The following is a 16,394-nucleotide window of genomic DNA, read 5'->3' as shown; positions in this document are numbered from 1 at the left end:
TTGATCACAAAGCTGTTAATCTAACCTTGACTATTTTTTTAAGATTTATTTATTTATGCATACAAGAGCTGGGGTCCAGGCCAGCGATGCTGGGGATGAGAGGATTCACCAGAGACAGAGTGGGGAACAGAACAGGCAGATTGACCGAACTACACTGCTGAGGGGAGCAGCAGGCGAGTGGGGAGAGGTCTGCTGCACCATGTGGGTTGCTCCCTGGCCAGCCGGGGATCGAATTCGTGCTGCAGTCTGTGGATTGCTTCATAGTGCGGTGTTTAACCCCTCACGCCACCAGGGAGGCCCTAACCTTGACTACGTTAAATCTGATTTTTTGCTGCCTCTTCAGCAAGAGCTATCCTTAGATATGTGATCATATAAGCATTTTTCCTCTAATACTGGCAGATTTCAGTTGCATTCACACTTTTTCAAGCCCGTAATCTTTCTCCTTTATATACTTTTTCAGTTTGGGGAAAATCACAGCTTATTTTTCTTTTGGTGCTAATTTCATTTCATACAAGGAAAAGGGTTATCAAAAATTATTGAGTTATAGGGCCTCCCTGGTGGCGCAGCGGTTGAGCACTGGGTAGCGAAGCTGCCCGCAGCCTCTGCAGCGCCGGTTTGATCCCTGGCTGCTCCCCAGCCACTGGAGGAGGATCCCACATGGTGCGTAGACCTCTCCTGCCGCCTGCTGCTCCCCTCAGCAGTGTACTTCAGTCCTTCTGCCTGTTCTGCTCCCCACTCTGGCTCTGGTGAATTCTCTCACCCTCCTGCGCTTCTGACTGTACCCAGTGCTTGTATAAATAAATCTTTAAAAAAAAAAAATTATTGAACAACAAATATATTGCAAGAGGGCCTCCCCGGTGGCGCAGTGGTTGAGCGCTGGGTTGCGAAGCTGCCTGCAGCCTCTGCAGCACCGGTTCGATCACCAGCTGCTCCCCGGCCACGGGAGGAGGGTCCCACATGGCGCGCAGACCTCTCCTGCCGCCCGCTGCTCCCCTCAGCAGTGTACTTCGGTCCTTCTGCCTGCTCTGCTCCCCGCTCTGGCTCTGGTGAATTCTCTCGCCCTCCTGCGCTTCTGACTGTACCCAGTGCTTGTATAAATAAATACATCTTTTAAAAAAAATATATATTGCAAGAAAGATAAATCCAGTTCTACAATAAGTGGCTTTTAGTTTTTGCTTCACACACAATGTTCATATATAGTCTCCGTCCTTTATCTCTACATTAGAACTTTTGAAACCAGGGTGTGTTCTCTTACCACAAAGTAATTACCTTTTCACCACTCTCTAAAGTTTCCTCAGTTGGCAGTGCAGCCACTGAAAGTCCCCACGTTGACTAACAAATTGTTAGAGTGAATGCTTTTTCTATATTTAGTTAACCTTTACAGTAATACTTGGTGTTTGCTATGTGCTAGACTCAGTTCAGAACACTTCTGCATATGCATACTTATCCTTTTAACATGGTAGGTAAATACAAATCCTCAGATACAGATGAAGAATTACAAATAGTGGGTAACTTGCCCAAAGTTACACTACGAGTAGTCAGTGATAGAGGGAAGATAAGATCCTGATTCTCTAACTCCACAGTATACAGAACCAGTATACTGTTTGGTTGATTGGTTGAAGAGTTTATCACAAAGATACTAAGTTGCAGAGGGTTTTGGTGTTCATGGTCACTTTAGGACACTTGAGGAGTCAGCAGAGCCATGTTAGAATGCAGATATAGGATAGTTGTTTAGACTCAGTAATAAACTCTTGAGCAGGGCCATCTGGATCTGAAGCCTAACTTCACCATTTATTACTTTGAGCAGGTTGCTTAACTTCATAATCCTCAGTCACTGTCCATAAAGGCATAGAGCATAGTACCCACCTCATAATGATGATGAAGATTAAATTTATTGTCGCTGTCCTAGATTCATTCACATTTCTATATATTACTCATGTATTATAGAATAGTGTAGATAGATTTTTTTGGTGACTTGATGAGCACTAATTATCTTTAATAGGGGAAAATGTATATTTTATGAAGATAGTTTTTTCATAAGGTAATTGTTAAACTATTCACTTATATTTGCTCTCTTCAAGTTCCAATAATCAAATCATGTTCTTTGTGTAATGAATGATAAATTTAAAAATCAGTTGGTTTTGTTAATTCGTAACAATTCCCTAACCTTTCTGTGAATTACTCTTTATTCAGATCACAAGGTTTACATCTGGCACAAACGTAGCGAACTGCCCATTGCGGAGCTGACAGGGCACACACGTACAGTAAACTGTGTGAGCTGGAACCCACAGATTCCATCCATGATGGCCAGCGCCTCAGATGATGGCACTGTTAGAATATGGGGACCAGCACCTTTTATAGACCACCAGAATATTGAAGGTAACACCATTATATAACATTCCTGTGTTTTCTCCAGATGAAGCATTGCCTTGCTTATTATAAAGTTGCCACATTTTTAAGCCGCACTTAATTAAAATCTGGGTTTTTCTCCCTCCTTTAGAGATTGTACATTATTTTATTCCACAGAAGGCATCTAAGTAATCTAAAATACAATAGTGTATGTTTCATTTGTTTTTTGGTAACAATAGGCAGAATAAGCTGTCATGTACCATCTCATGTATATCATTAGCTCTTTGATTTAATGCTTTCAAAATCTTCACACAACAAAGCATTTTCTATGTTTAGGTACATGAGAACTAGCAAATACACAAAGTTTGAGAATGACCTTGATTATGGATTTTACTGAAAATGATCATCTGTTAACAACTATGTAGTATATACTGGGATAAAACTAAAATGTATCATGTTATCTATATGCCAAACAGCATGCTAGGCCCTTTTTATACATTATCTTACATACAACCTTCATAATGCCTATAAGGAAAATATTTTATCCTCACTCCGAGGGTAATAAAAATGGCAAGCCTCATTAATTTGTTGAGTGTTGCAAGATCTTCAAATCTAGGTCTGAAAGGTTTTTCCACTATTATCAAGTACTTTAGAGATGAAGAACTCTAAAACCAGAAGGCTAACAGTTAAGAGATATGAGGAATTTTATGTAAATGAGTTATTGCTCTTTTTTTCAGATAGCACAAGTAAAATACTTGTTTAGAAGGAGATAATGTACCTCAAATAGATAAACTATTTTATCAAATAGATAAAATTATAGTACATCCCACCTAAGTATTTTAGTGGAAAAGATAACTATTCTCGGTTATCATTGGAGAAGAGTTTCAGGATTAAATTTGAGAAAATATATTCTCTATACTTTTTTTTGTCTGTGATACAAACTTGAAACACTTGACCAGATCTTACTAACTGGAGAGGATATACAGCTAATGAGGAGAGAGTTTTGAGAACTACGGCTGAGTTGCTTGGATTTTTGAAGGACCTTTTGGTATATGTGGATTACTGCATGACATTCCAGCATTCCTCTGAGAAGTAACTAAAACCAGAAATCTTTACCTCTTTTTGTTAGCTTATTTAGGTTTTAAGGCCCACTTTTAAAGATAAGTTGTTTTATGGATCTACAACTATAATTATATGTGATCTTCTAATTTTATTCATCATTTTTGAAGTTCTTTCTTCAGATAAGCATATTTGAAAGAAGTTGAAAAATATTAGACTTGTAGTAGCAAATTTACCTTGTAAGTGAATTTACATTCAACCTATCTTTGATAATATATTTGGTGAATTTAAATAATACAGATGAATACTCCCGCTGTAGTGGTTAAGTCAAATTTTGGCTCAGTTGTAAGATCTAGTCCAGTTTATCAGTTTTTCCATTATGCTTTGGCAACATAGGTACAGCCTTAAAATGGGAAAACAGCTTCTATATAACTATTTGGTTTATATACTTTTTGTGCAGGGTTTTTGTTTGTTTTATTTAGTTTTTTAAATCAACTTTATTGAGGTTAATATGCTTGCACTAAAATAGATCTATTTAAAATATGTAAAATAAAATTTAAATATATTAAAGTAAAATAAAATGTATAGTTTGAAGAGGGTTTTTTTTTTAAGATTTATTTATTTATGCATACAAGAACTGGGGTACAGAACAGAGGTGGGGGTGTGGTGAGCAGAACAGGCATATCCTCTGAAATACACTGCTGAGGGGAGTAGCGGGCGAGACAGGGGAGGTGTGCTGCACCATGTGGGTCACCTCCCTGGCCGGGGATCAAACCCATGCTGCAGAGGCTGCAGATGGATTCATAGTGCTGTGTCTTAACCCCTTGAGCCACCAGGGAGGCCCCTCTAGTTTGAAGAGATTTGACAAATGTTTGTGTTTTTGTAACCATTATCACAATCTAGACAAAGGAATTTTCCCTCTTGTCCTTTGCATTCAATCCCTACCACCTACCATAGCCCTGGCCCCAATTATTTGCTTTCTGGTACAATAGATTACTTTCTATTTTCTAGAATTTCATATAAGTAGAATTATATGCAGTTATCTCCTAGGGTTTTTCCCTACATGTGAAAACATTTTTTCCTAATTGAAGTAGTAATCTAACAGAAATTTTGAAAAATACAGATGAGGCTACAAATGTCATTCAAACATCATGACACCTTAAGATACTTTGTCGCTAATTTAAATAAAAATATTTAATCTAACAGCTCCATTTTAAACAAGAAAATGTGCTGACCCTCTATTATAACGATTCCATATTTTTTATTTATTTATTTTATAGCTGGGTTAAATGGGATAGGATCAAGAACTAATAAATACTACAATATAGATGAATGTTTATATGCTAAGTGAAAAAAGCTAGACACAGAAGGGCACATACTATGATTCCATGATCCAGAATAGACGAATTTATAAAGACAGAAAGTGTACGTCAGTGGTTTTTTTAGGCTGGGGAATGGGGATTTGTGTGTGACTGCTTGATGGGTCATGAATGGGTGATGAAAATGGTCTAAAATTCACTGTGATTGTTATGAATCCTATGAATATATTATAATGAATGGGTACATTGTATAATATATGAATTATATCAATAAAAAGTATGAGGTGCCAGTATGATTACTCACTGGGTTCTCCACTATTTGAAATAGTCATATGATTTTAGACTGTAATATATAGCCTAAAACATGATGCAGGCACATTATTTCAGTGGATTATGATGAAAGTATCAAGAATTTAGTTTGTAATATGTTGATGTTAAAACTTTCTAACAGGTGAATTTTTTTTCTCCCCACCCCTCTTTTTCCTCTCCTCTCCCTATATACATTTCATCTTGTCTTCATTCAGAGGAATGCAGTAGCATGGATAGTTGATGGCGAATTTGGAGCAGACGACTTCTGTTTAACTTAAAATTAGTCGTATTTTAATGGCTTGGGATTTGGTGCAAACAAACATGATTGATAGCTGGACAGACATGCTCGTCATGAAAAAAGAACCATTTCTGAAGCCCGATTGGGGCCAAACATTTACATCTTGCTTCATAGTAACCAGTTGAGATGAAGCACGTCGTTAGAACGTTGTTGGACACCATGTTGAATTATCCCCCCATCGGTTGTGAAGAACTGTGCTACATTCAGGCTTACCCATTGAACTCAGTATATATATTTTTTCCCTCCTGCCTTTTGTCTGGCAGGATACCATTCTTGTCTCTTTTCTGTGTAATGAAGTTTAAATGCTTGTTTGGAAAACTTTATTTAACAGTTTAGAAGGCTTGATAGAAAGAGTGCATTAGTCTGAAGAGTATACATTGGATAGGAAAGAATTTCCTTCTTTTGTTTCTCCAAGTCTTTCCGCCTTATTTAGCTTGAGATCTTTGCAGCTTGGTTCATGGATTCTAGCCTTGCCCGTTGCGCAGTATATACTGATCAGATGAAAAACTAGTGAACTATGTCAAAAGCACTCTCAATATTACATTTGACAAAAAGTTTTGTACTTTTCACATAGCTTGTTGCCCCGTAAAAGGGTTAACAGCACAATTTTTTAAAAATAAATTAAGAAGTATTTATAGGATTAAAGTGACTTCATTTGTATACATTTGGAATTTAAACCAGCTTAAAAAGTTTCCTCTATGACTTAGATATGCAGTAGAACTGATGCTCTTCCGGAATACCACAGGAGACATGCTCAGAAACAGTGCTTGGAAGGACGTTACACAGGAAAATCAGAGTAAAACTTTGAAGGTTTTCCCCCTTTTGTTTTATTCCTGAAGGAACATCAGTACCTGATCTTGAAGAAATTCAAAATTCATAAAAAGAATTTTAAAATAACAACATTAGAGATCAGTAGTCTGTTTAAATTTTCAACAAAGCTTGTTCCAAGTTGTTCTCAACCCGGGAAATCATTTTGGTGTGATCTAGCAAGAGTAGAGATCAGCAGATATAATCACTTTGGAAGTTTATAGTATAATTGAGCTTATTAGAAGAATTCAGCAGGTAACAAACACTTAAACTGGGTCTCAATCCTCATAGTCATTTCTCTTAATTGCCCTTAATATTTTGACAGTTAGGGATACATAAATTTTTTAAAAAATTTCTTCTGTTTTTCAGATATTGCCATACTGAACCTCATTCTAAACTGGTGCTGTGGGTAGTCTTTCCTGCTCCCCTCCCTTTTGAGTTTAAGGAAAGGTTTCCTTCATGGAAAAGCACTTTTAAGAATTTCACATTTAAAATAAGCCAACAGTCTGGTATTCACATTGTGCTTTTAAAACTCCTAACAGCTTAAATACAACATACTAAGTCTCCTTTGAAATTTCCTCCCTTTTTTCAGTTAAGGATAATTATGGTGACCACAGCTATTATGTTGGAAAGAAGAGTGGAAATAACCCCAAAGTAAGATTCTGGTGAAGAAAGTCATGTACTCTGCTTAGGCCCAGCCAAGTCTATAATCTATTACCGTGAGGAGACTCCTTCAAGATCCGCAAAAAAAGAGAAAAAGGCTTGGATGTCAGGAATACTCCCACTGGGAGATGTGGCTAGGGGATGACTACAAGGAGAGATGGGAAAGTCAGTGAAGGAGAGAAGAAAGAAAAACACAATTGGCCTTAAAATAGCACGGAGTCTCCCAATAACTCCTAAGAGAAAATGACAGATAGTGGTCAGCAGATTATTTTATCAAATTGGTATGTAAAAGATTTCTTTAAGCTCCATTTTGCAGAAACCACCACCTAGAGAATCAAGAATTCCTGTTTTGATACTTCTGAGTTAATTATATATCACAGTTTATCTGGTACTTCATTTTTCTTAACTAAAATTACTTTTTACTTTAAGCTTAAATAAAAATCTTCATTGGTAACTGTATATAATTAAGTGGCAACTTCTCTTTACCTCAGTACAGTTAAAACCATATTTTAAGTGATTCATGTATACCCTGAAGCCATTAACACACCCCAATCTCTACAGTAACATCACTAATAAAATGTGGGCATAGAAACTCCACTGCTGTTTACGAATTTGGTTACAATGTGCCATGGTACATTTGTAACATTATCTGTGATTTGTGCCCACTCAGGGGCAATTTGGCACTCAGATTCTACTACATTTTATCCCACCACCCCTAGATCTGAGTTTCAGAGTGCTTCTGAAGTACAGTTTAAAACACTTTAAAAAGGTGGAGTAAAAGCAGGCACATTTTACAAGAACATAACTCCATTAAAACGGAGTAACAACTATGCAAAGGTTTCTTATAGCAGCTCGGTGAGTTTGTTTTCCAGGTCTGTCCTAACTGGCAGCTTCTATACATACTGGTACTTCGCTGTGCCGATTTGCTATAAACATCTATTTCATCCATTTGTCATGCAGTGAGTATGCTAGAAAAGTAAAGTAAATGGTGAAGAAACCTAGTATTTTATGGTACAAGGAATTTGATAGGATGGTCTAATCCATAACTATTAACTGAAAACTTCGGATAGTGCTATAGTCTATAGGCATAAAAGAGAATACTAGCAAGCCAGCCACAAGATACTAACAAATGTAAAAATTGAAAAGTACCAATACTTTTTGCACATAGATCAAAGTAGAGTGGAGAGTTTTGGCTCCAAAATTCAGGTTAGTAGGCTCATTTCCATGTGCTTAAAAATGTTTTTTGTTATTTAATCATCAATTAAGGGCTAGAGCAAGTATGAAATTAAATGTCTTTTTCCTCCAAATAAGTGGTTCTTAACAGTACAATGTTGGATTTGGGGATTACCAAAATTGGGTTGGGGGTGGTGACAGTGGGGAATTGGTTAGGAAGAATGACAAGGCTTCAGTTTCGGTTTTTGTATTTTGCTAGCACTCATACCAGCTACATTTCTGTTACTCTTATTGGCCAGGCAAATGTGTTCTATTAAACCAGGTAAGTAGTTTAAACAGGAGCTTTTATTTGCAAATATCCCTAAAAATTGACTCATTTTAGTGGGTGGGAGAATAAAAAAGGATTACCTAACTTTAATTAAAATAACCTGCTAGTTGAAAGGGGAAGAAAGTCCAATCTGTCAATATTTCCTTAAGTCACACAAGTAGTAATGTGGTGATCTTTATTATTAGGAGTGTTCTCCCTCTAGAGTGGCATTCCATGACATTAATAGAAAATCCTTCTGTCCCTCCCTTCCCCGTCTTGAAATTTTCTTTTTTAGGATGTTGGTTCCTGCACACAAGAACTGACCCTATCACCTCTGCTCACAGTGGTAAATGTATCCTACATCTCTTGAAAGGGAACTATCCATGTCAGTTTCTTTCACAGCAGAAGAATGGCTGCTTTTGAATGGGGAGGAAAGAAGACATTTTTCTTAATATCCTTTTTGTCCCATCTCTAAAATGTATAAATATCTTGATTTAGTTTTACTTCTCATTTAGACTTTGAGCAACTGTCCATTTGGGTTGCTTCTAAAATACTCCATTTTAAAAACCACGTCTGATTTCATATAAACTGCTAACTTTAAAAGAAGAGGTGAATTTGCATCTACACTTAGACACTTTCTAAAAACAGGGTGAAAAACTTAATTGAAATTTTTCAGTGTTAAGCTATTGTTATAGTAGCTGCCCTTTAGTTGCAAAAACAAAACTATAAAAATAACCCATCCCCTATCTCCTTAGTCCAGATAACCTGGATTTAAAAAACAGATAGTATAAAAATGGGGGGGGGGGTGTGTGTGTGGGAGAGAGAGTGTTTAATTCATAAAATGTCCTGGAAACAGCTGTTCTAGGTTCTTGTCAAATTTACTAATAGTCTTGTGCACATGTGAAGTGCCCTCTCTGAATTTAAGGTTTGGTTAATACTGGTATATTTTTATAAGATTGAAATTGTGTCCCCATCTTTAACTTTTTCATTATCAGGGTCAATGTGCTAAAACTGAATTGTAACATTTTTAGGCACAGATGGAAAAATGTTATTGGCTCCTTGAAAATGTGTGTGTGTAGCGCCAGGAGAATAGATCCACAAAAGCATGTATGTACTTACAAACCAAGCTGTAGAGATCAAGAAGAGAACTTGTGTTGATCTCAAGATTTCTAAATTGTCGAGAATTACATGGCATTGTGGTGAAACTAGTTAACACTTAGAGCTTTTGGATGTAATAACTATTTGCTATGGACTGATTAAATATTTCAGAGGATTGTGTTCTTAAATTTGGGTTTGTTTTTTTTTTAATGTCTCAGATTATATTTAGTAGTTTAAATTTATTTCATTAAAGCATATAAAACTTAAGGTCTCTTGATATTTATTTCACTTGTTCTACTAATTATTTACAACTTTTTGTTAACTTTTATAAATGTGTAGTAAAAAAAGTCTAAAATTTTGTTCAATTGAAACTACACTAACTTTGATTTGCTTACTGCGATTTTTTTAATACACCTTTTCCATGTCAGTGCATAGCACTTAATCATTTGTATTCCCTTTCAATCCAATAAACAGAATGAATAAGTAATTTTTGCTGTGTTAAATCTAATGACCATTAATCTGAATGTTTAAATGGTTCTGTTCCACCTAAAACAGTTGCTTTCTGGAATTTGATTTCCATATGTTTACCTGGGATTTTTAAGGGGTGTATAAGGAAGCACTGCCTGGTTTGTTACAGTATGTTTTTTTTTTAAGTGTTACATATGGATTAATTTAAAAGAACTTAAGGAATATTTATATTTTAAGGGAATCATATGTCCCATTTTGTTAAAAAATAGTAACTGCATCTGACCATATACATTTAGGCATTGGCTACATTGGTTAATAAAAAAATACATTTCCAGTTGTTTGAAATTAAACCTTAAAACAACCCTTCAAAGTTGAATATTGATCTGCAGCTTTCAGAAAGAGAGTAGGGAGAGGTGAGGATGGAGGCAAGGGGATGACAGCTCAGTGGACTATGGTGATGGACAGTGGTTGCTAAAGTGGTGTCCGTGACTACACCTGAAGGAGGAAATCCTGTCAAAATCCCAGCAAGGATGTCAGTGCTACTTCAGTGACTTTCTTTTCATAATGAATATATAGTCCTCTAAAGACCTGGGAGAAAGCATTCAGTGTACATACACCTACATTATATTTATATTTATGAAAAGAAAGCCATTTGCCCCTTTGGGGTTATTACAGAAGTGGGCTTTAGATTTTAACTACAAAGAGTGGAGTTCTGTGCAGTAAAAGAAAGTTCAGGGCCTCCCTGGTGGTGCAGCAGTTGAGCGCTGGGTTGCGAAGCTGACCGCAGCCTCTGCAGTGCCGGTTCGATCCCCGGCTGCTCCCCGGCCACCGGAGGAGGGTCCCATATGGCGCGCAGACCTCTCCTGCCGCCCGCTGCTCCCCTCAGCAGTGTACTTCGGTCCTTCTGCCTGCTCTGCTCCCCGCTCTGGCTCTGGTGAATTCTCTCACCCTCCCGCGCTTCTAACTGTACCCAGTGCTTGTATAAATAAATAAATAAATCTTAAAAAAAAAAAAACCAACATTACCGCAATTTAAAAAAATAAAGAAAAGTGAAGAAAGTTCAAATGTGAATAATTAGCTACTAATGGTGAGTCACCTTAGGACAGCAGATCCATTAATATGTCCAAGAAAGGTAGTGTTTCCACAGTACAACTCAGTGCTAGTTTTTTTTATTGTTGTTGTTGTTTCCTCTTCTCAGGAGAAAGGAGAAATTCGTCTACTTGTTTTCTTTAAATTCTGCCATACTTTGCATCTTTTGCCAGCTTGGATTGGTCATCTACATTTATTTTAAGTTTAATGCTGGGCCTCCCTGGTGGTGCAAGGGGTTAAGACACAACCTATGGGGCCTCCCTGGTGGCGCAAGGGATTAAGACGCAACCTATGAAGCTATCTGCAGACACTGCAGCACAGAGTTCAATCCCTGGCCGAGGAGCTATCCACATGGCCCAGCAGACCTCTCCTGACTCGCCTGCTGCTCCCCTCAGCAGTGTGTTTCAGTCAATCTGCCTGTTCCCCACTCTGGTGAATTCACTCACACACACCCACACACCCCTCTGGCCTGTACCCCCTTCTTGTATACATAAATAATTAAATCTTTTTTAAAAAAAAGTTTGAGGCTAAATCCCAGCACTAGTTCTATATAAAAAATTTCCAGTCCTCCCCTGGTGGCTCAGCGGTTGAGCGCTGGGCTGCGAGGCTGCCCGCAGCCTCTGCAGCACCTGTTCGTTCCCTGGCCACCAGCGAGGGTCCCACAAAAAAAAAAAAAAAAATTCCCAACTTTTGCAAACCTATGAGTAGGGATTTGTATTTAAAAACACCATTTAAAGCCCTTCCACTTAGGCAAAAGGGGGGGGGGGGAGTTGGTCTTTACCTTACTTCATTTAATGACTTCTACTTGAAAATTTTCAGAAAAAATTAAAAATTGTTGAGGATTAAAAAACTCCATCCTATCACTAAAAATCTTAAATGTCTGCCATTGTTTTTTTTTTTTTTTTAAGATTTATTTATTTATACAAGCACTGGGTCCAGTCAAGCACAGGAGGGTGAGAGAATTCACCAGAGCCAGAGCGGGGAACAGAACATGCAGACTGACGAAATACACTGCTGAGGGGAGCAGCAGGCGAGTCAGGAGAGGTCTGCTGCACCATGTGGATAGCTCCTCTTCCTGAGAAGAGGAAACAACAACAATAAAAAAAACTAGCACTGAGTAGTACTGTGGAAACACTACCTTTCTTGGACATGTTAATGGATCTGCTGTCCTAAGGTGACTCACCTTTAGTAGCTAATTATTCACATTTGAACTTTGAACCCCTTGTGCCACCAGGGAGGCCCTGATGGCTTTGTTTTTTTAAATTTATTTATGCATACAAGAGCTGGGGTGCAAGCCAGGGGTGTGGGGGGGTGGGAGGACTAACCAGAGACAGAGTGAAGAGCACAACAGGAGGATCTACTAAAATACACTGCTGAGGGGAGCAGCAGGGGAGACAGGAGCACCATATGGGTTAGCTCCCTGGCAGGGGATAGAAATCAGGCCACAGTGGCTGGTGATAGCTTGATAGTGCTGATGTTTAACCCCTTGTGCCACCGGGGAAGCCCCTGATTTTTTTAAGTGTTTCCATTATCGAATCATCTACTTTGTAAATGTCTAGTATTGTGTTGTTCTGACTTGCTACCCATAAATCTAAAACCCATTTTGTTGAAAATGACTGCATTTCATCCTGTATTATGGCTGAATAGTACTCCATAGTATGGTATACCACATCTTCTCAATCCAACTGTCTGTTGACATTTAGGTTGCTTCTATGTCCTAGCAATTGTAAATGCTGCTGTGAATGTTGTGAAACTTTTTGTGTTGATGGTTTCATATTATTTGGATAGATGCCCAAGAATGGGACTTATCAACTATATATTGTATAGCTATATTCTCCATTTAGTGGGGTGTCTTTTTAATTATTCTGTATTTTCTTTCGCTGTATAAAAGCTTTTTAACTTGAGGTAAATTCCACTTGTTTTTGTTTTTAGTTCCCTTGCCATACAGGTCAAGTGCCAAAAATATCTTTATCGGTAATATCATGAACATATCACCCATCTTTTCTTCTATGTTCTTTATTGATGCAGGCTTTTATCAAAATCTTTAAGCCATTTGGGAGTTTGTATGGAGTTTGTAAATGATCCAACTTCATTTTTTTATGTGTTACTTTTCAATTTTCCCAGCACCATTTATTTTTTTTTAAAGATTTATTTTATTCATACAAGAACCGGGGTACAGGCTGGAGGTGGGGGATGAGAGGATTCACCAGAGACAGAGTAGGGAACAGAACAGGCAGACTGACAAAATACACTGCTGAGGGAAGCAGCGGGCGAAACAGGAGAGGTCTGCTGTGCCATGTGGGTAGTTCCCCGGCTGCGCATCCAACTTGTGCTGCAGTGGCTGTGGGTAGCTTCATAGTTGTAGCAGCAGGCAGGCATAGAGCAGGCTCTCTATGACCAAAGCAGACAGGTGAAGGAGGAGTCCTGGAGCCCTCAGTGGCTTTTTCAGGCTTTTATTGAGTTTACCAGGTACATGACTGGCAGGGGTGCCGGGGATCGGGAGGCTGCCAGGCCTCCTAGCCCCTAGCGAATCTTCACTCTTTCTGGGCTCTCTGGAGTTCTCTCGTGGCCTCTGCTTCTCTGCTGGCTCTCTTCCCGTCTCTTGATTGTTCTCCTTCTTCTGGTGTTCTGTTTCCTCTGGCATCCCGTGACGCCACCCTTATAGGCCGTCTCTCAGCTCAGGTGTACCCACATACATATGCCCAAACCCCCCTCAAGGTGCCCGCCATCAGGCATGCATTCAGGACCACAGGGATCCAGCATCAATCCTAATGGCAGGAGGTTGGGGGGGAGGAGCAGAAAAGCCTGACAATTATTTACCCTACAATAGTGCTGCATCTTAACCCCTTGCGCCACTAGGGAGGCACCCCCAGCACCATTTATTGATGACATTGTAGGGAGGACACATTTTCAATCAAATTTTGATTGAAGATTAGTGACATCTTTGGTCACAATGTTAAGCTGATGCAACTAAAGTTCCTCACGTATGATTTAAGACTTAGAGCATCAGGAAAACATCTTAAGATGTAAATGGGGCCTCCCCGGTGGCGCAGCAGTTGAGCGCTGGGTTGCAAAGCTGCCCCCAGCATCTGCAGCGCCGGTTTGATCCCCGGCTGCTCCCTGGCCACCAAAGGAGGGTCCCACATGGCGCGCAGACCTCTCCTGCCGCCCGCTGCTCCCCTCAGCAGTGTACTTCGGTCCTTCTGCCTGCTCTGCTCCCCGCTCTGGCTCTGGTGAATTCTCTCACCCTCCCGCGCTTCTGACCGTACCCAGTGCTTGTATAAATAAATAAATAAATCTTAAAAAAAAAAAAAAAAAAAGATGTAAATGGCCTTGGTGATAGACCCTACATGGAATTGAATTCAAATAAATGAATAGGGTAAATGTTCTTAAGTACTGCTACATAGTTCTTTTTTCCATCTTTGTTTTGACTGTAGTTGAGAAATGGAATTACACATTGAGTTGGGAATTGGATTCCAAGTAGTTTCCAATCCCCCATACTGAAAAATACTAGTTTGTGGCCTTTGAATTCATAAAAGTGATCTTGATTTTATTATCAATTAAAAAAAACTTCTGGGGCCTCCCTGGTGGCGCAAGGGGTTAAGTTACAGCACTATGAAGCTGTCCACAGCCACTGCTGCACCAGTTCGAGCCCTGGCCAGGGAGCTACCCACACGGCACAACAGCCCTCTCCTGACTGGCCCACTGCTCCCTCAGCAGTGTATTTCAGTCAGTCTGCCTGTTCTACTCCCCACTGTGTCTCTGGTGAATCCTCTCACCCTCTCCCCGACAACTCTGGCCCGTACCCCAGCTCTTGTATGTATAAATAAATAAAAATCTTTTAAATAAATAAAAAACAAAAAAATAAAAAAACTTTCTAAAATCTTAAGAAAACAGATACACTTACTTCAGATAAAACACAAAGCATCCTAAGAAAAAAACAAAAAAAAAAAACTTTTGGATTTTAGGGCTACAGTTCAAAAAAGAAAACAAATGAACAAGCCAGATCCTTTCCCAGAAAGATTGTAACACAGTTAACAAGTAGCACTAGGATTCAAAATCCTTTATATTCCAAAGTCTATGCTTATAGCCCCTCAATCCAGGGCATGTGAGACTCAACTGGAAACTTTTAAGATTTTTAAACCACCCTCCTGACACCAAGTGGAATTAGTGAAAACCCCAGGTAATTTATGTTGTCAGCTAGCACCAATCCATTCATTAGTGGTTTTTGAGATCCACAAGACTATGCTACATTACTTCAGCAATTATACCAAGAAGCAAAAAGAGTATTAAAGATTACAACACTAATTATACACATACACCTATTTGGTCATTGACTAACAGGAGTATTCAGATACTTAGCGCATAATGCACTTTATATGCATTCTCGTTTCATTCTCAAGGTAATTTTATGGGGCAGATACTGTAATTCCCATTTTGCAAATGGGGGAGATAGATTTAAATAAACAGATTTGAAGGGCCTGGGAGTCAAACCCCAGTGCATCTGTGCTTGTTTTTAACTACTACAAAATACAAACTTCCTTTGGCCTATAGATGGCCATTTACCTTGGAATAAAAGTTGCTAAAACTTGTCAAAAATAGGTGAAACTTTTAGCGACCCACTTTACTGATTCTAGTTAACTGCTTCATCCATAAAAGAAAATGACACTTCTGTATTATATCAGGAGGCTTCCCCATATAATTAAAAGAATCAAACACATTCACGATGTTTTATAGAGAAAACTCTATAATAAATTTAAATATCTTTAAACTGTTTTATAAATTTAGAGCAATGGCTAAAATCATGGGTCTTGAAGTCATCAGACCTAAATATAAATCTTGGTATGTCACTTACACACATTAATCTGTGAAGGCTTAGTACCTTCCACTTTCAAAATAGCTAACAGTATACCACCAAAACAGCATTGTAATATATGAAAATGCACATGATAAAACCAGATGAGGGCCTCCCCGGTGGCGCAGGGGTTAAAGACACAGCACTATCAAGCTATCACCTGCCATTGCAGCATGAGTTCAATCCTTGGCCAGGGCAGTGACCCACATGGCACAGCAGACCTCCCCTGTCTCACCTGCTGCTCCCCTCTGCAGTGTATCTCAGTACATCAGTCTGTTCTGCTTCCCACTCTCTGGTGAATCCACTGACCACCCCCCTCTGGCCTGCACCCCAGTTCTTGTATGCATAAATAAATCTTTAAAAAAAAACCTACAGATTTTTTTTTTGAGCAGACTTTTTTTTTTTTTTAAAGATTTATTTATTTATACAAGCACTGGGTACAGTCAGGAGCGCGGTAGGGTGAGAGAATCCACCAGAGCCAGAGCAGGGAGCAGAGCAGGCAGAAGGACCGAAGTACACTGCTGAGGGGAGCAGCGGGCGGCAGGAGAGGTCTGCGCGCCATGTGGGACCCTCCTCTGGTGGCCAGGGAGCAGCTGGGGA

General features: G+C 39.0%; 1 protein-coding gene across 2 annotated transcripts in view; it reads left to right on the top strand.

Moving 5' to 3' along the window:
• Window positions 1-9,567, top strand: part of WDR26 (WD repeat domain 26) — a 44,636-nt gene extending 35,069 nt beyond the window's left edge. For both annotated transcript variants that reach the window (XM_037510178.2, XM_037510177.1), the window contains exons 13-14: window positions 2,194-2,379; window positions 5,252-9,567. In XM_037510178.2, the coding sequence (XP_037366075.1) occupies window positions 2,194-2,379; window positions 5,252-5,277 (212 nt within the window). In that variant the 3' untranslated portion in view covers window positions 5,278-9,567. The remainder of the gene's footprint in view (window positions 1-2,193; window positions 2,380-5,251) is intronic.
• The last annotated feature ends 6,827 nt before the right edge of the window (window positions 9,568-16,394 follow it).

The sequence above is a fragment of the Talpa occidentalis genome, unplaced genomic scaffold (genome assembly GCF_014898055.3).
Source record: "Talpa occidentalis isolate TD23 unplaced genomic scaffold, MPIMG_talOcc4v2.1 talOcc4.14, whole genome shotgun sequence".
Taxonomy (NCBI): Eukaryota; Metazoa; Chordata; class Mammalia; order Eulipotyphla; family Talpidae; genus Talpa; species Talpa occidentalis.
This window is presented reverse-complemented; position numbering and strand designations above follow the sequence as displayed.